Below are 20719 nucleotides of genomic sequence, written 5' to 3'. Positions count from 1 at the left end.
GTGATTTAAGGCCACTTCAACTGTTCACCTGCCATCCTCTCACACTGCTTTGTAGTGGAAGAACCCATGCCATAAGATTTATACGTTTTTTTTGTGTGTGCTCACATTGTGTGACAAAGGGGCAGAAAAATATCCTTTTCTGCCCTCGTGTGTGCAGGTGGGGGCTTGTTGAAAAAGCATTGTGAGATGTAGAGCAAGGATAGTTCACTGCAGAGACATGTGATTACCAACTTTCTCATAAAATGTTGACAACTCAAGTAAACAGTAGGAAATACTTTATTTAAAGCAACAACAAACACCCCACCCAATCAATGACCGGGTTCTACCACGGGCCTGTTTTCTTTCTCTTTATGAAATAACCACATGGAGGAGCCATGCCTTCCTACCGTAGTTAAAGTATCGTGGCCGTCAACCTCAGCATTGGCTGTATCTGTAAAGTGCATCAAATTATTTTGAGCAGCAAACCACGTTTTTAAGCACAGTTTGTATTTTCCAGGTAAATTGTATTCACCAATAAAATTACCGGATTGCTATTATCCAATCAATGTAAAAATACAAGTTGCATAACAAACGGCACATCACTGGAGAATTGATTTAGACTATTTTTGCGGCTTCTTGAGTCTTATCCTGTTTTGAATGTAACGAACAATCGTAAATATGTCAACACAGTGTAATGCATAGGCCTAATAAAGATTTGTTAAAATGATAAGGGAAGGTGCAGGAATGGGGACGCTATACTGCTGCAGTCTTGCGGAATTAGTATGGCTACAGGGCGTGGCATATGTTTGATATTAGGCTGCCCATGGAAGTAAAGCTTTTATCTAAAATTCCCTGCGTTAGTCTTGAATTTATCCTGAACGTATTAAATGCAAATTTCCGTACAGTACAAAGCTTTTACATATGGTAGCTGCATAGACAGTTTTGACATTTGTGCATGATTGAGGTTAAGTAGGACCACACCCACTATTAATTCTTAATAAGTCAGCCACCGGCCATAATTAGTTGACTTCGCCGACATAGAATTTTCAAATAGACTTGTTACGTTAGCATATACAGGTAGCTGCAGTTTCCTGAAGTCGTGTCCGGTTCGAATCATGGCTCGAACTGGATTCTGCGATTCCAGGCCGCTGCTGGACCCCTGCAAGGTAAACTTGAATCTTATGAAAGGAATCGTCTAGGAATTGAAAAACCTTTCCATGCAAAGCAAAACTAGTTCTCCCATTATTGACAAGAACATTTTATGCAGACTGAAGAAAATAGAGTACCTTTGCGGACGTGGGCCAATGCGTGCGCTGTGAAGGCACGGCGCGCGTGTAACGAGGTAGCGGGATTGAGATCCTGGCAACAGTACAAGGCAGAAAATAAGGATGAACGGCAATGGGTATGCTCTGTTTTTCAACAATAGCCTTCTTTATAATAGTAATCGTCACGTTTATGGCTTTCACCTTACCCAGGTCGCTTTATAACTTCAAGAAACGTAAGAACCCAATCAAAACAGTTTATAGATGATGGAAGTGTTCTGAGATGAGAGCTGGGCCTCATGTAGAAAGATGCAGGAAAGTAAGGCGTTCTATGGAGTGGGAGCACCAACAGTAAAGTATCTACCAACCCATTCCTTAATATCTTCTATTGGCTGACCTACCCATCCATTACTTTTTTAAAATTTTTCGTTAGCTAACCTCCTTGTGCCAGAGGTAGAAATGGAGACTTGAATTTCATATGGCTTAAAAATGGTTGTTTCTCTCACTCACTTTCTGTATCTTACTGTATTAACCTCCCTTATCAAAGTCGCAAGTAGACCAAAATTAGTCAGTTGTGTAACCCCAATATTGCACTCAATTTACACCTGTGGTCCAATGTAAGAGAATGGCTTAAGTAAGATCTCTAGTTGTTTCCAATGTAACCCATTTCTGAGCAGATCGAGAGGCTGCCATTATCTGCAGAAGATGGGATCATCATGGATTATGCTGAGAAGAATAAATCAGCTTCAGGTGAAAAACAGTCCCGTTCTGACATGTGCAACTCCACATTATTCCTTCAACTTGATCAGTTCTACTGTCCCATGACTTCCATTTAAATATGCAACAAGTTTATACAATAGCTCCTATTTAGTGATCTTTATTCAGTTCATTTGAAAGTTTGTATAGTATGTTTGTTACAGTAGTTATATTAAACTGTGACTACTTTAATTATATCGTTGCTCCATACACACAACCCATGGGTGCAGACATGACACTTCAAATTTGTTTGGTGTGTTAACATGTAGTTGATGGCTACGAGGAGGAGGCTCTGCTAAATCATCTGCACAGAGTGCAGGCATTACCCACATTGAGGCAGCTTGTACCTGGTCTCTTGCAAAGAGAGATTGAAGTGGCAATGGACAAGCTTGGACTTCTGTATGACCGAACTTATGCTTGGGATGTCTTTTCCGACATGATGGTAACAGTAAACTGATCTTTATAGCCTTCAGCATAAAGGATACAAATGAAATTTGATAAAATGGAAACTTTCTATCTTTGTCAGAGAAGTCAATTAAACAGTACTCTTCCGAATGCTGAACTACCCAGGCCTTTCACAGACACCACACGTGCCATCTTGGTGGACTGGCTGATTCAGGTTCATGTGAGGGCTACAGTTTTCTTCTTTTCTTAATGTGAATGTCTGCTAGTCTTTGGTGGGCATATTTTGCTCATCAGCCTAAAAATGTTCCTTCAATGCATAAAGAAGAATCCATAGCTACCTGCTTTTATCTTGATTAGGAAGTGTTCAGCTTCTCAGAGGAAACTTTGTATTTGGCGGTACATCTGTTGAACCGCGCACTACAGCAGATTAAGGTCTCCATTTCAAGCTTGCAGTTGCTGGGTGTAGTCTGCCTTTTCCTGGCTGCCAAAAAAGAGGAGTGCCTGCTTCCAGAGGTACCAGAGGAGCTCTTTGAAAGCCCATGTTCCAAAGGGAAAACAGTGAGAAGTAGTGAAGTACATTGTAACTAAATTAGTCATATAAAATGGTTTAAATCACTCCAAAAACATGTCTGTCTGGTTTCCTTGCAATTTTATTGTGGAACCATGTGGTAGAAGGTGGGATTCAGCTCACTATCTTTAGTTTAGTCAACTAGATGTGCTTCTCCTTTCTAAAAGTGTACTCTGGAGTCTTGGTTACCATTCCAAGTGGTGATTAATTCACCTAGAATTTATGGAAAAGCATTTGGCAAATTCAGGTGTTTTGCAAGTCCATGAGATTGCATGTTTTGAGTTTGTGTTTGTCAGGTGTCAGAACTCTGTTACCTGATGGCCAATACCTACACAAAAAAACAGCTGTTGCGGATGGAGCGGAGAGTTTTGAGTGGGTTGCAGTTTGAACTCTCCCACTGTCCTCCAATTCACTTCCTGCTCCTCTCAGCCTACATTGCACGCTGCAGTGATAAGGTATTCTTGGCCAAACAGCCCTGTTAGGATACCCTGTTTGTGCCTGCTAAAAACTGTGCTTTTAATTGATTTCTCCCCCCCCCCCCCCCCCATCTCCAATATTTAACTAAATTTGGATAGGATCACCTCAATTTGCTCACTAGTTGTAACTACAAAGTGCCTCTGATCAATGTTGTACTAAGCACATAGTCAAATGGTTCACTTGTGGTATCTGACCCAAAATCCACGTGTCCAGGTGATCTGCATGGCTCGGTACCTGCTGGAGTTGTCTCTTCTGGAGGGTCAGTGTATACAATACCTCCCCACACATTTGGCTGGGGCTGCGCTCCATCTAGCTCGCCAACTCCTTCAGGAAGCACCCACACCTGAGGGTGAAACTGCCTGGTGTATTGCATCCAACATCCATTTGGGCAGGTTGGTGCCTCACACTTCAATGCTTTGTGTGAACACATACTGTTGCAAGCAGCTGAAAGCAGATAGCACTGATATTCACTTCAACTGTTGCTGAGGTTGTCGGATCATCTTCAAGCCTTGTTGTGAACCTAAAATGATGTACATGTAGCATTTGTCCTGGTCTTGTATCAGTTTTGCATGTCCTTGATGTGCAATCCTATGGTATAAAAATAACTTGTTAAATTGGGTGGCTTGATCACTTTCAGTGTACAGACCACCATTGGCTCAACCTTTTTTTTTTTTTTTTGCGCGCTTGACTGTAGTGCTCAGGTTGTTCGTTCCTTTTGTTTGAACATTGAGTGCTCAATCTTCTTATAGTATCCACTGTATAGAGTGCTCAGTTCTCTCAGATGAGTTGCATGCATGCATGCATGCATGCATGCTGATTACTGGTATCTTGGGTCTCAATGTTGGTGTCCATAAATGTGAAGATGGCTGAAATTTGAAGGAAGATGTTGGTCAAAAGGCCAAGACATAAGATGTTTCATGGTAACTTGTTGTAGAAATGAAGATTTCAGTGTAACCACGATGGCCATTAACCTCTGACTTTGAGTGTTTGAACTTCAGTGGTGGGGTAAAGAATAAGCAATAAGACAAAAAATTGGTTGTTATTGATCTGTTTGGATTAGTTAGTTTTCTATACATCCAGCAACTTGGTGTCTAGTCTGAATGATGCAGCAACAGAATTGCACAACAGAATGATGCAGCAATAGAATTCCATTCTGAAGTCTGTATTGCATGTCTAGTCTACATGGCCCACAACAAGCTTTGTCACCAACTTTTATCTAAATGTGTGTCCTTGTGTTCTGCAGTGAGGCTACTCTTTTCAACATAATGCAGATCATGGCAATTGCTGCAGCGAAGGCACACACTCGAGAGACCCGGGCCACCTACATCAAATTCTCCAGTGTGGAAACCCTTCATGTCAGCATGCACCCTGCACTGACGAATGCCCCGTGTCTTCTGGGTCTGCCCTGCCTTCAAAGCTGAGAAACCTAGAACAGTGCTTCTGCTACTAACCTGGAAACACAAATGGCTGGGTGGGAGTTAAACAGATTGGTGTAGCTGGAATAGATTTTGCCACCAACCACCTGTGGAGTAGATGTTAACCTGTAAATTATCCTGCTCCTATGAAAATGAGCACTTGGCCCGCTAGGACGTTTTGTACTGAATTTCATTGCTCTTTTAGATCACCCAGTCAAAACTGAGGAAAAGGAGGATGGGATTAAATTATATAGCCTTTTTAGTATTCTTTGTTTATGATACAAAGTGGAAAAATATGAAAAACGGGGCCTTGAGTTACAGCACCGCGAAGGTTACTGAGGCTGTTTGGTTTGTATATTGCCAGGATATTTTCTAAATGTTTTATTTGTGGAAAATAAATTTGCTACAAAAGGATGTCTGACGTTTTTAGAAGATCCTGCGTAAATTTGAAATGCAGCTCTTGAGTAGGAAGCCTGTTATATTTATAGGACTCGCCTTTCACGAGTCAGGATGCGATCGCACAAAACTTCTCACTGCTTTTGTGTACGTGTCTGTTCACATATCCAAGCACACCCTCGCGGTTCATTGGCAGACCGCGTTGGGTGCATCACTTTGCCACAAAAGTACCATGTGGTGGAGTTCTAGATCAGCCGTGTCAAGACCTGGTAAACATTTGAGGTGCGTTTGAAACACAATAGTCATATTTATATTGCCATATCTAATGGTTCATTAATTCGAAGTAGCAAAAACATAAACTAACTCTTCGATTTAATTTGCCGACCGCTGCGGTTCTTTATGTACCAATTTAATTTTAAATTTTAGTCATTGTGTAATTGCTTCACTTATTGAAACGTCCAACCGTCGCGCCTGCTAGATAATGGCAAAAATATTTAACACACGCATCAAATAGGATTATTTAAATAAGCAGGTTCTTTCTATATTTCTGAATATTGGGTTTGTCCGTCCTCTTCTGTCGCCTTCTGATTCGCATCGTGACAGCACGCCGTTGGAGGACTCGCTGCAGTCTTGTTCCCTCTACACGTGTCTGGCCACAGGATTGGACATGCATTAAGTGCCTTGCGTCACCTTTTTTTGGATCGGGATTACAAGGAATACTGCGTGGTTATCAGCAACTGGCAATGTCGATTAGTTATGGGAAAGACGATAGGGAGGGTCCTTTCTCAGATGAGACACGGTCAGTATGGTATGAAGTAGAGTTAAAATGTTACACGCCGATTCTTTAGGTAATGACGTACGAAATGTGAATTGGTCACACCGACATAAAATGCCATTTGCGAAACAGAGAGAAGCGGTTTATTTCTTGGTCAGTTTTTGGCCACTGACACACATTAAGATATCAGTCATACTGATGTGCCTATAAGGCACATCAGTTAGTAAGTCACTACCACTGCTGTAATGAGAATGGTCTAGCGCTCCAATAAAATCTCTTCAGTACTAATATGTGTGTGTGGTCTGCAAGAAAATAAATCAACATAAATAGTTCCCAATAACTACAAAGGATTCCATTATTCAGCACATAATTGCTGCTCTGTCAAATGGACTGTCAAATGTTCACTCCATTTCTGTATTACTTGTTTAGTTTTTGGCATTTGTTTATTGGTCTGTTCCTTCACCTTTTACTATATAATGTTATTCATTAACACTGTTATGATTAGTGGATTACACTGCTATTGCATGGTTCCCTTATACATGGTCTGACTGGTGCCCCCTTCAACTAACATTCTTACCTGCCTCTCTTTGTGAACCTGGTGCCATGTTATGTGTGCTGTCTGTGTGCTGGTATGTGACACACTCTGCACTCCGATTTGTAAATCTGAATTTGTGATGTTAACATAAATGCTTAAATCAAGTCTGCAGTGCCACTGGGTTGCAATCACATAAGAAGCAGGATCCCTTACGCAATTAGTTCCTCATTGATAAACCTGTATTTTTCTCTAAGCTATGTAAAATGTAAAGTGTGTGGGTCTGCATCTGTATATTATAGCATGTTTCACCTATATCAGCACAGTCTTGGGTGCATTTTGGAACTGTGAAATAAACATCATTAATAAACACCACTGGTTAATGGTGGATTAAAAATATAGACCCAGTAATTGAGTGAGCGTAGAGATACCCCTGGTACAATATTACTCAAATAAAAGTAGGCCTACTCTATTTACATTTTTACTTAGTTACTGAGTTACAGAATTGGTTTCTTTAAAATGGATTCATGCATCAAATGTAAAAGCAGTATGATTTTATTGGGGTATAGTATAATGTTTAGGAGAATATTAATTCAAACTAATCAAACTGTCATAGGTTAAAATAGCATCAATATATTGAGGTCCATGTATACTATTTTTAATGTATTTTGAGCCCATTGTTAGATTAATTATCAAAATGCACGTTTCCTTCTGGTTTGTCAGTGTTAAAACAGATACAATTCATTAGATAAAGCAGATTTCCCCGTTTTGCAGGGAAATTTTGCAAAAGTATTGTTATATCAAAAATATTATATAATAAATAAATATATAAAATACTATTCATTTAATATTTCAGTAATCTATCCATTTTAATTAGAATGAGTTGTCAGGAGTAGTTTTCAGTTGAACATCCACTAGGGAAACATGAACAGTTTCATACATTTTTAACAGTCTGAAATTGTATTTTATCATGGCATCAAATGAAGAGAAAAAAGTATTTTCATAAACATCATTTTAATATTAAAATACAAAAAAACAACTAATTTACTTAATTTAGGTCTGCCAATTTAATATTAAACATATTAACATGCTTAACATTTTAATGAATGCAACCTATTGTGAACTAGCTAACAGCAGCAACTGTGAGTAGACGCTATGCCTAGAATCATGATGCATATTACTAGCTGCAAGTTGGAAAATTGGACAGAGGTTCAAAAACTTTATAGATAAAGATAACTTGCAGCTAGGCAACTTCTAGGCATAGTGCCTTCTAACAGTTCTATTGTTAACAATAGATTGCATTCATTAAAATGTTATCCAGCTAGCTAGCCAGACTTGTAGCTTACCACAGTGTGTTTCAACACAATTAATGGTAAAGTCTTAACGGGTGAAACTGTGTATTAGCAAGGCAAGTAATGTAGGTATTTGAAAAGGGAAGAATCCTCCTCATGAAAATCCTTTTCAAGAAACTTCCTTGAACAATATGGAAGGTGACAGACATTTTTGTGTTTTTTTTTTAATTTTTTTAAAAAGTTTTTTCAATCATACTTGGGTTGTGTACTCTTCTACAGCCCTTCTTATGTAAGGGTATCTCCCCGATGCTTATGAGACTGAGCTGGGAGACAAAGCAAGCTGTGCTGCAGCTAAAGATACATTTATTGAGTAATCAAAGAAAAAAGGACAAAGATAATTGAGGAATATGTTAATAATTATCAACTTATCAAAACAAAATTAACTAAAAAAGATTAGTGGTGAAATAATCATGATTAAAACAAATAAAGAGGAGTTGGGCGGGGGGGGATAAAAAGATTATAATTACACTGTGTGCACGGTTACTTGGCAAGAGAGTATTTTGACTATATCATCATTTTTATGCATATTTTCCAACTCCAAGCTGCATAAACTTGAATGCTTTATGGATTTAAGCCTGTCAGGTTGATGTGTATTTGTGTATTGAGGGAGGGTTTGTTCTAAGGAGATCAACACCCTATATCAAGGTATGCATAAGTATTAGGCAGCTTCTTTTCCTCAGGCAAAATGGGCCAAAAAAAACAGGTTTAACTGACACTGAAAAGCCAAAAATTGTAAGGTTTTTCAGAGGGATGCAGTACATTGCTAAGCTATTGGGGCATGATCACAGATCCATCAAACATTTTGTTGCAAATAGTCAACAGGGTCTCAAATCAACTAGCAAAGATTTGAGAAGAATCAAACATGATGCGACCAGGAACTGGTAAAATTACCATCACAATTTTCACCTTGTTCACCTTTCAGCTAGATGCTAACTTTATACAGAATGTCCTATGAAATTTTTAATCACCCTCAGCATTAAAAGGAGCTTTTCTCTTTTTTGTTGCATAGCAACAAACATGGTAACACTTAAAATAAAAATATGTGCATTATGTACATTTTGTACCAATCAATAAATCAATAGACATAAAAAAAATGAATACACAGAACAAGAGTTCTCTTGCATGATGTCATGATGTTACTGTCTCAGCTGCCATGGCTACTCCCACTACCCCCTGATGTCCTGTAGCCCACCACACCTCCACCCCAGCCAACTACTTCTTCATTGCCCTTAATGGATGTTCTCTTGCGGGATGGGTTTCGGACACATGCATATCATAGGGACAAGACTAGGACTTCTAGAAATTGCTTAATTTTTCATTTTAAATTTATTTTTCTCTTAAATTTGTTATTATAGTGGTGACTGTTGTCAGCCAGAGGAGGATGGCCCACCTTTTGAGTCTTGGTTCCTCTCAAGGTTTCTTCTTCATGCTCTAGGTAGTTTTCCTTTCTACCATCACCCTTGGTTTGCATACTGGGGGCTTGGACTTGGGTATTTGTAAAGCTGCTTTGTGACAGCATCTGTTGTAAAAAGCACTATATAAATACATTTTCATTTTTTGATTTTGAATTGATGGTCTTTTACGGCAATGAATCAGCTTACAGAGTGGAGGTGCAGAAACTGGTGAGCTGGTGTTCAGAGAACAACCTGTCACTCAATAACGCAAAGACCAAGGAGCTCCTGAAGCAGTCATGGAATGATGAGTACGTTACAGTCTCCATCAATAGTGACAGAGTGGAGAGAGTGGACAGCTTCAGATTCATAGGCGTTCACACCTTAGAAGATCTCACATGGTCCACTATCACAACTGCACTGGTCAAGAAAATACAGCATTGGTTGATTTTCCTGAGGGCACTGAGGACACCAGTCTGCCCCTACCACTGAACCACAGTTGGCATTTCTACATCCTTACATGGTTGACTGCTATACGTGTACATTTACTCAAATGTATTTCTAATTGCATTACTATTTATTACTTTTCATAGCATTCTATTAAGGAAGCTGCAAACTTAATCACTTTGTGCTTGTGCAATGACAATAAATATATTCTATTCTGTTCTATTCTGTGTCAACATTCATTGTAATACAACTAGGCAATATCAAGGGCAGCTATCAATCTGAAGGACCCCTTGCCACATTTCACCTTTGCAGAATACATCTGTATGACACAGGAACTGGAATGTTTTATAGTTTTTTCATATTTTAAATCTTAATGTAAATATCTCCTGTGTCACAACCATATATCAACACTATCCAGATATATCAACACTATCCAGAACGTATTTGGCATTTTAAGCTAACTTTATTCTTATGAAGTAGTCTCTATTAGCAGCTAGGATCAACACACAATGACAAGTACATAAACGCATTTGTTTTAAGAAAAATAATGCCTAATTTGTCCACACCTATCAGATGACGACTCCTATAGCAAATTTTTGTTTGATATAAAGGTTTACTATTTGTAATATTGTAGACATAGCATATATTTATTTTATAGATTTTGTTCCTTTAAGGATAGCTAGTTGTACTAAAGCATGGTTAGGGGTAGGTTTAGTTTGGAGCAAAGTGTTTAGGATTATGAGAATGGTTAGTGTTGAGTTTTAGGTTCAGGTGTATCATTCCTAAATCTCCCAGTGGGCTAGTTTTAAAGTTAAACATTCAAATATAAAATGAAGATGCAGACTTCAGAATTAGTTAAAGAGAATAGCTGGTCCTCTCCTTTATTTCAGGTTAACGTTAACATGCATTATTGAGGAACCCTCCGGAGAATGTCTAACAATCAAACAAAGAACCCATATTTTTATACTTTGGTCAGAAGTGATTATGTATTCACCCCACCTTTTTACATACTAGTGTTTGCATTCGCCACTATTACATCCAAACCATCCATTAGTCAACATATGCAAACTGATATTCAACACACACACCAGTTGGAACCCATTACCACTACATTCCAAGAAAAGACTTCTCTTAACCTTGTGCTAACGAAGATTGTTTTTCTATATGGTCCTGAGCCTGGTGGAGAGGTCATATATCTTACTCTGAGGTCCACCAAAGCCTACCCAGGATCCTTTGCTGAAGCCTGCAGAGGCCTCTATAGAGGCCTCTGCCCTGTACACAAATCATTCTGAAAGGACAAAGAATCTCTATACTTCATTATGTTTTATGTTAATAATCTGTCTAATGCACTGTTAGGCTTCTTGTCCCTGTTAATATTCTTTTTATCACTCACTCATCAGGCGATGTCAGCCCGGGGGCTAAATCTTCCATACCAATTGCCCACCAATTTGCACTCTCCCATCCTGTCCATTCACCAACAACTAATAACATGTGCCCATCCAGTCCCCTTCATCAAATCTGAAAATCAGCAGTCTGTCATATGCAATCTGGAACAAGGCAAACTTATGAACCATATCAAGTGAAAAAGTGAAACCATCATAACTAAAAATAAAAACAAAGGATAATATTACATTTCCAAATAGAAAAGCTTAATTCAGAGCACAAAGTGGGTCAAAATTACAAAAAATCATCAAGGGTATCAAGACCTCTGACAACCCGAAATGGATATTCAGATGCAGGTGTGACATAGCAGGTGTCACGAATGGCCACCCTCCTGGCGTCCCTGTTTCCATGGTTTCCCTGTCATGTCTCTGTTTTACTTTACATCCTAGTTGTTCCTTGGTTTTGTCTTCTCTGTCCGCTTGCCTGTTTTTCCACGTCTGTTATTACTTTCACCTGTGTCTGGTTTAGAGTTAATTAGTTCATACATTTAAACCCTGTCTGGTTCCCTGTGTACTAGTTGTTCATTGAATGTATGTATGTTTTTGAAAGCCTTTGCGTTTCTTAGTCTGAGTTCTTCTTAGCGTCTTTGTTATAGCCTGCTTCCCCTGTTTTCCTTCATATGCTTTTGGTTTGTGTTTCCTAGCCTTCGTTTATCATAGCCCTTGTTTTGTTTATCATGTTTTCTATGACTCTGTTGGTAAAATGATCCTGGACTGCTCTGAAGACTCTGAATTTAGATTTGCCCCTAACAAATCTCGCTCTTCTCCGCACATGCATCTGCCTCTTTACTGCTCACCATTACAGCAGGGTATCTGCGTATCATATACTGGTGCATCACTATACCTTGATAAGCAAGAAATGATACTGATTTAACAACCGCTCTCACAACTAGACCTCTGACACACAAGACCATTAAGTAGGGCCATCCCTATCACCACACTAGAAAAGACACTTAAAATGATATGTTGCCATTTACCGAACATTGAATCAAACTATCCAGTAATACTGTTATTAATACCAGAGTTTTCGGCTAATTCATTGCGTAATGACTCTAACTTAAGCAATTCTCTTGTAACAGAACCATCAGGTGCCATATTGTTTGAAATAAATGTACAATATTATTTACCAAACATTACACAAACACCACGTCTTTCAGCCAACAGCATAGGCAAAGCCACATGATTTTGCCAAGCCATTAATGAGGAGGCTTATAATTGTTCAGACACAGCTGACAAAGGGTGTAATTAATAAATAATTGCTGATTATAATAAATATAGTTGTTCCAGTCAACATTCTTATTAATGGTAACCCACCAAAACAAAGAAGACTTAACAGCTCCTTCAGTCTGATTTCTAGCCTTAAATTCATCTGGTACTCCCCTAGGATCCCCAGCGGCATCTATGTATATACATAATAATCAAAGATACTTAATACTGCAGCACACTTATGAATAGGATGATTATTGTGTCCTTTCAATGCACCTTCAGGGACAGAAATCATAGAAAAGGGAACTACTAACATCACCCTTGCACAAAGACTTGTCAATCCCGCTGCTAATGTTACATACAGCTCGTCATGATCACATACCCAAAAGACATCTGGTACTATAACCCCATCACCCCTCAACGCACTAAGAGGATTGTCAGTTTGTTGTAAAACTATTAAGTGATCACTAGCATTGAAATAATGAAAACCCCAAAATGTTCTACTGGCATGATTCACAACCCAAGTCCTTTTACGCAAACGTGAAATTTTTCATATTTGGACCAAATCCTCCTATAGAATAAAAAGAATCAGGAAATATAGTTTAATTGTGTTATGAACCCCAGAAACCACACTCAGCCCTACACTGCCACACCTACTCGCACACCCCCCTGATCTGATTCATCAGAGTTCTAGCACACACCTGATCCTCATTCTCCTCATTACTGCCCCCTTTATAAGCTTCCCTCCCCTGCATTCACGTTGCGAAGTATTGCTACTCTATGATGCATACCGAGTATTCTAGAATCTTGATTGTGTTCCTGGTTTCTGACTTCTGCCTGTTTTTTAGACCTCTTCTCCCACCTGACCTCTGGACACCCCCCCCCCCCCAACTCTGTCCTGTGTTACCGACCTTGGAACAACCTGACCGCAAATTATTTAATCATTAAAACCTCTTGCAATTGGATCCTCTTCCTTGTGTGTGTGTTCAACATTACAAATAGGTCCTTACTGCCCTTACATCAGTTCAATTTATATCAATAATATGGTATTGCTCTGGGGAAAGAATAGTATTATATTGTTCAATAAACTTTTGACAGAATGACATATTTTTCATGGTTTTAACAAAGTGTAAGCTACCTCTGTACAGTAAACACCAGAATGGACAAGGTTTATGATAATTATAGTCAATGCAATGGATATTTCTGTGCTAATTACTTTCTCACCAAAATTGGAAAATAGATAATTGGAAAAACATTGCCTGGTCTAATCAGTCTTGTTTTCTGCTGTGACATTTGGATGGTAGTGTCAGAATATGGCGTAAATATTCTAAACTTGTAACAAAAGTGGTGGTGGTGGTGGTGCTGTAATGGTGTAGGGGGATATTTTCTTGGCACACTTTGGGTCCCTTAATACCAATTGAGTTTAAACACCACTGCTTACCTGAGCATTGCTGCTGACCATGTCCATCCCTTTATGACCACAGTGTACCCATCTTCTGATGCTGAGGGTGATTTCTTCCAGCAGGATAATGTGCCATGTCACAAAGCTCAAATCATCTCAAACTTGTTTTTTGAACATGTCAGTGAGTTCACTGTATTCAAATGGGCTCCACAGTCACTAGTTGGCAATCCAATAGAGCACATTTAGGATGTGGTGGAACAGGAGATTCACATCATGGATGTGTAGCCAACAAATCTGCAGCAACTGTGTGATACTGTCTTCTCAATATGGACTAAAATCTCAGAGGAATGTTTACAGCACATTGTTGAATCTATGCAAAAAAGAATTAAGGCATTTCTGAAGGCAAACGTGGGTCCAACCCAGTACTAGCAAGGTATATCTAATAAAATGTATACAAGCCCTTACATTTACTAACTATAGTGTTACCTCTTTTATTGACAATAACGTTAAATAAACTGTAGTATCTGATCAGTCATAAGCAGTATAATGGAAGTATTCTGGTGTATACGACTATACCATAGGTATTCAAATCACAGTCCTAAAGGTCCAGGTCCTACAGGGGTTAGTTGTGATGACAATGTGGCCAACCAGTTACATTAATCATTTACAACTACAGTGGATTACAAGATCCTAGAGTAGATTTGGATTCAAGATACAGATTTCAAATGCAAAAAAATCAAATTTACGTATATAGTGCTTTTTACAAAAGACATCACAAAGCATCTTAACAAATGTCCAAGTCCAAACACCCAGGGAGCAAGCCAAGGGTGAGAAGGAAATATCCCTAGAGCATAAGGAATAAACCTTGAGAGGAACCAAGATTCAAAGGGGGGCCCATCCTCCTTTGGCCTATACAAAACATTTGCTTAAATGTATGCTTTATACTGACACTGGGTCAGTGTTTCACTGACAAGGTAAGGACATTGGACATTTTAAAATGCAGAATTTCTTCTGTTTGTGATTTTCTTCCTAAACATTTTATATAGAATTTCTTGGAATACATTGGACTCTCTGGGATTACAAACTATTCAGGCTTAGATGTAATAAAGGCCACATCTGTGGGCTGGCAACCCGTGGAACCCCTAAACATTATTATGAGTACAGTATGCTTGTGTATTGTGCAACTTTGTCATCTTCTCTGTAAAGTATGATAAAGCAGGTGGCTGCAATGCATGAGGAAATTGGAGAGACACCCTTGCATAACGTGAAGCCTGGTAAAGGACTTCAGGAGAAAGCACTGGAGATAGCCCAGGTGGAGAGGTCCACAACAATCCTCCTGATAACGCAGACAGCTGTGAAGGTGCAGGGTCAAGCTATGTGGATACATGCCTTGCATTGTAAAAGATGCCTGAAGAAGCCCAAAGGGGGACCTGCACCCAAGCAACCCTCAGGAACTGATGACCACATGGGCCAGATCTAGGTGGTAGAAATGCTCCCCACATACCCATCATAGCTCCAGGAAACGCAGGACTACCCTATGAGGTCTGAGCAAAAATACCACCTGACCCCCTGAGAAGGTGCATTAAACATTTTCTCCTGAGTAATCCTGGGTTTTTGAAATAATTCTATAGCATAATTTATGAAATTGTTGTGGAAAGCCTGACATATCAATGGAGGATTCCTCACCTTGTGTCTTAACCTAATAATTTATTATAAAATAATAAAAAGGGGAGAATTGAGATGGAATTTAACATTTAGATACTGTGAAACAGATGGAAAACTACAATTATCTATGTAAGTGTATGTAGCAATAGGATTCCTGTTATTCTGCCTTGTCCTACCATGATTAGCACAGGCTCTTGAGAGAGCATGACCCCTTCCTGGCATCCATGTTTCCATGGTTTCCCTGTTCCATCTTTGTTTTCATTTACTTCCTTTTTGTTATACCATTCCTTAGTTTCGTTTTATTTGTCCCTCATCTGGTTTTCTGCGCCTGTCATTGCTTTCGCCTGTTCCTCATTTCCAGTCATTGTTTTGGTTTTTGATGTTCATTATGTTCACCTATGTCTGGTTAGTATTCATCAGTCTCATTTATTTAAACCCTGTGTATTGTTTTCCAGTTTGTCAATTATTTTGATTCGTTCGCTTGGCTGTAGGTTTGATGATCCATGTCTGTTTGGTGTGGTCCTTCGGTTCATTCAGTATGTATGGTTCTTGCTAGTGATGGGCTGATGAAGCCCAACTGAAGCTTTAGGAGCTTCTTCCTGATTGTGCCAAAAAAGATTTGATGCATTAGAGCATTGAAATCCGACATCAGAGAAGAGTGACATTTGTTGGCCAGAAAAAAATAACTGCAGCCAGCAGATTTAGCATTTGTTTGTTTGTTATTAAATTCCCTCTGCACTTGCGTCCGTCCCCTCGCCTTACTTCGTGCTTACCCGCTAACGTAATAGGCGTGGAGGAGACAAATACCAAGTACGATCTTTTTAAAGAGGTAATTTATTCATGTTTGATTGTCTCTAATAATAATGACAGTGTAAAATGTGGTTTATTAAATAAGAATAAGGTCAGATCACATTTTAAGACATAATGGATTATTTTTCTTCTAGCATGCTTTGTCCTCAGTCATTGCTTTGAGTTAATTCAGAATGAATAGACTTAAAATGCACACTAAGTCAGGAATGGGAAAAAGTTGTTTCAATAAACATTTATTGATTGAGACTTCATTGGTTCTCAGAAAATGTTATTTACTCCATATAGAAGAATACAATTGTTTAATTTTGCACATTTCATTGTTTCTCTCCATCACTGATTATTATCAGGTCCTCTGTCTCTGCAGACACAGTCAGTTCCTTTATTTCAGCTCTCTGCTTCCGGGTCAGAGGCAGGTTGCTGTCAGGACTGCACAGGTAAAGCCAGCGCTGTCAAAAGATTTTTGTTTTTCATTGAGACTGATGCTATCTTTTCTGCATCATACAACAAATGTTTATTTTTATTCTGTTTAAGATTAGTATTTTAAAATTGCATGATGTATACTTTAATTAGCTCTTAGCATAATATTACTTAATATACTATAAATGTAATATTTTACTGTCTTTAACAGACATGTTAAAGACGTCTTTAACATGTGGCTTTAAGTGTAGTCTTAACTGCACCTAGACTAAACTACTGGAAGGTCCGAACTTGGGTACATAGGTTAAAAAACAATACTAGGAGAGACTGATGACTTGCACATCAAACAATTGGCCTAATATTCAACAATGTCCAAAAAATGTGGTATGAAGAGAATTTCAGACATAGTGCTCAAGTGCAAAGCATTTATTTTTATTTAGCTTTAGACATCTCTTTATAACTACTTTGATGAACAGAGTCTATCTGTATCCTTCCCCACTCACCTGTTTCAGGCTTCCTCTTATTGCCAATAAACGACCCAGTGCCCACCCAGGCACCAACAGAATAGAGGAAAGAGCTAGCAGCCAGCCTAGCATGTATGCCCAGACTGGGTACCTGTACCAGCGGTTAAATATCAATGGTTGGTATTCCACCAGCGAATAGATAAATGATGCCTTGGGATGGGGAGGAAAAAAGAGAGATCAGGATAGGATGAGGATTGAAAGCAAGCCAGTGCTAAGTAAACTCTAGCTAACTTGAAAATGGTTACATTTTTAAATCTGTAAAGCTTAAATAATTCAGATGAGTAATCATAACAATATAATTGGCTGGTGCTGTGTACATGTGTGAATAACAGCAGAATACTGGCTGTATTGGTTATTAAGATTTGGACTGGAGCAGAGGTGGGTAGAGTAACAAAATCATACCTAAAAGTAACAAAAGCAGAAATAAATGTTACATCAGAAAGGTGATCTTGCATCAAAAATAATGAAACTGGGGTACAGGAAAAGTAGCATTAACTGCTCTTACACCCCTCTATTTCAATAGAGGGTTGTTATTCAAATACAGAAGGTTGTTAGGCAATACTATCTAGGTGAGGCAGGATGCCTTTGTAGGGAGCATTTATTTATGGGCAAATCCTATGTCATATGTTGTGACTTGGATCCCCCCCCCCCCCCCAAAAAAAAAAAAAACACAAAAATTAGTGTTGCAGATGTGCCTTTAGGCAATCAAAGATACAATGCTAATGCAGCAGTTTAACATAGAGTAACGACTGCTGTTCATTACAGTGTAACAATAATCATACATCTGCTTAACATGCAACCATCCAACAAGAGCTCCTAGGTATGATCAAATGTGTAGTGGTTCTATTAGGGCTACAACCCTATATGTTCTACTAGTTGAGTTACTGGACCACCTCATGGCCCTGAAATATTGATTATAGTGCAGTTGTATAACCTACACTGGCCTTCTACATATCACTCAAATGTTTCCCTGTGAAACATTGTACCCATAGCTTCTTTCTTGTGCTCGATCACAATGCAGCTGTCAGGCAAATGCCAAGCCACACGTGTCAAGTCTCTGGCTTTTCATCATGACCCTCAGGCTGTTTCACAACAGTTCCTCCTCTCTTCTGAGTCTTCTGGTTATACTTAGTCATGTTCTCTTGCCACAAATTTGGTTTGATTAATATGTTTCTTTTTGGTTGTAAGTGGGTTTGATAAGTAGATGGTCCAGTTGATTAGTGTTGCAGATTACTTGAACAGTTTTTTCTTTCCACTTTTTTATTTTTTACTAATCACTTGGTCCACCACAAATCTAGTTTGTGTTAATTTCTTTGGTGATTTTGTTTGCTACATTTAGTATACTATAGCAATTTTATAAGGCTTGGTACCTCTGATCAGTAGTAGAATCGTAATTACTGATTTTTGTGCATGACCTCTACTTAATAAACATACCTTAGTTTTGACATCTGTGAGTCAAGAGTGATGTTCAAATTTTTAGTAGATGCAAAATACTCAGGGCAGGACAGATTCTCACAGTTGCAACAGTTTTGCAAGAATTTGCCAGTCCTCTTCCTCTGTTTGCATTACTTTCACCAGTGTTCATACCCCTACATCTGACTCTCTGGCTTCTTTTTCTCCTCTCTTCACAGACAAGATCCTTCAATTCCTAACGTTCACCAATTCAGCTATCTCACGTTCCTTCCAGTCTGTTCCAGACAATTGAGAGATCTGCTTCCATTCATCTCTACCATCATCAACAAATCTTTCTCCTTTGGATGTGTGCCTACTGCAATCAAGATTGCCAGATTGGTAGCAATCCTACAGAAGGCCACATTCGACAGCTCTAACATTTGCAATTATTTCTCTCCTTCCTCTCAATGTCTTGAATGAGAAGTCTCTAATCAATTCTCTCTTTTTCACCCAGAACTAGCTTCAGGATTCTTATCGGTCTGGCTTCAAACTGTTACATTCCACAGAAACTGCCCTCAGTGTCATTAAAAACTTCATGCTGCCAGACCTGCCAAATTGTCATCTGTCCTGATTTTTCCACAAACCACAACATCCTCCCCTCTGTTCTCTGAGTAACCTTGGAGTAACTTGCTCTGTGTGAAAATGGTCTGGTCCCATCAAGCAACATGGAGAGTATGCATATCCAATTGATGTAGGCTCTGTACTCTGTCCTGCAAGGCTCAGTGCTAGGTCCTCTTCTCTTTATCTCTTGGTAATTTATTACAGCTTCTCCTACCACTGCTATACTGACAGCACTCATTTCCACTCATCATGCTTGGCTGACATTGGTTCACAGCTCACAACAAGTTCAACCCCAGCATGACCAAGCTTCTGTGCATCCTAGGAACTCCCAATACTCATGATGATCTCACTTTTTCCTTTGAGAACACCCTGGTTTTGTCCTTTTGAAGCTGCACATTTTCACGATTGGCCCCTTCTAGCATCTGTCTCCATGGTTTCCCTGTGTCATGAAATTGCTTCATTTTCTCTGTTCCTGTTCCAGTGCTTGTTTTTGTTTCTACTGTATCGTTTGTATTTGTCTCTTGTTCTCATTTGTGTGTTCGTGTTGCTGGTCAATGTGAATCCAAACCTTTGTTTGTTCAAAGCCCTGTCATGGTTTTGCTGCATGTATTTGTTAGCCTAGCCTTTATTGTGTTCGCTTGTCATAGTTGTTTGTACATACCCCTGCTCATGTAAGTCTTGTTGTTGTGTAGCCTATTTCCCTTTTTGTTTCTGTATATTTTTGTTTCTTGTGTTTGCAATGTATATCAGAATTCTTCATGTTGGCTCTTTGACTCTGGATCATGATTATGACCCTGATTTTGGATTTGCCCGTAATAAGCTTCACTCTTCTGTCCACCTTTGATTGCTCCATGTTACACACATAGCCTTGGAATAACTTTGGACGATGAATTATAGCTTGCAACTCATGTTTCACAACTTACCCAGCTATGCAGAAGTTTCTCTTTTGTAAATTCCAAAGAGATCAACCCTCTCTCTCATTGGAAGCTTATTTAGTCTCCTGTCAACTCAAGGCTTGACTACTGCAACTTGCTACATGTGGGTTTTCCTCAATGGGCCATCAGACCTCTACAACTGATCCAGAATGCAGCAGCATTGCTGGTCTTCAAATGTCTGAAGTTCACATGTTATGTGAACATGTTATGTGAACTGCTGCATTTCCTATAGTAGCTGCTCACATTAGATTTAAAACCTTTCCTACAAAACGAATGGACCAGCCCCTCTCTACATGATGACAATGGTCAAAGCAGAATCTGTACCTTGTGTACTTTGAAATTAAATGTAGCAATATGAGCACCTTAATAATTCAACTATCAAAATTGAGAAGCTTATTTGGGGCACCACCATAAATATATGGAAATTATGTATTATCACTAAATATTAATTACTGAAATTTAATCAATGTTGTATCTCTGTCATTCTGAAGTAGACCAGCATTAGAACACTCTTTTCACACTTTCTAACAAATTCAATTAATAAATAAAA

General features: G+C 38.9%; 3 protein-coding genes across 8 annotated transcripts in view; 2 read left to right on the top strand and 1 right to left on the bottom strand.

The window, feature by feature from the left end:
• LOC145655952 (RAC-beta serine/threonine-protein kinase) overlaps positions 1-536 on the top strand; it is a 24347-nt gene extending 23811 nt beyond the window's left edge. For all 6 annotated transcript variants that reach the window (XM_081709412.1, XM_081709414.1, XM_081709415.1 and 3 more), the window contains one exon: positions 1-536. This exon is cut by the window's left edge and continues 1191 nt beyond it. The gene's annotated coding sequence lies outside the window, so the exon portion shown is untranslated.
• Positions 537-676: 140 nt separating this feature from the next.
• Positions 677-9924, top strand: ccnp (cyclin P). Its single transcript, XM_035525708.2, has 10 exons — positions 677-1145; positions 1247-1381; positions 1919-1991; positions 2267-2439; positions 2524-2622; positions 2760-2915; positions 3267-3425; positions 3661-3839; positions 4691-6057; positions 9273-9924. The coding sequence occupies exons 1-9, from the start codon at positions 1095-1097 to the stop codon at positions 4866-4868; spliced, it is 1203 nt and encodes a 400-aa protein (XP_035381601.1). The 5' UTR covers positions 677-1094; the 3' UTR covers positions 4869-6057; positions 9273-9924.
• Positions 9925-16328: 6404 nt separating this feature from the next.
• Positions 16329-20719, bottom strand: part of LOC113577303 (sodium- and chloride-dependent GABA transporter 2-like) — a 47084-nt gene continuing 42693 nt past the window's right edge. The window contains exons 13-14 of the mRNA XM_027009878.3: positions 17201-17371; positions 16329-16726 (exon numbers count right to left, since the gene is read on the bottom strand). Of these exons, the coding sequence (XP_026865679.2) occupies positions 16595-16726; positions 17201-17371 (303 nt within the window). The 3' untranslated portion in view covers positions 16329-16594. The remainder of the gene's footprint in view (positions 16727-17200; positions 17372-20719) is intronic.

This window comes from Electrophorus electricus, unplaced genomic scaffold (assembly GCF_041902795.1).
Source record: "Electrophorus electricus isolate QZ-2024a unplaced genomic scaffold, ASM4190279v1 Scaffold41, whole genome shotgun sequence".
NCBI lineage: Eukaryota > Metazoa > Chordata > Actinopteri > Gymnotiformes > Gymnotidae > Electrophorus > Electrophorus electricus.
Note: the sequence above shows the minus strand (reverse complement) of the source record. Positions and strands in the feature narration are given on the sequence as shown.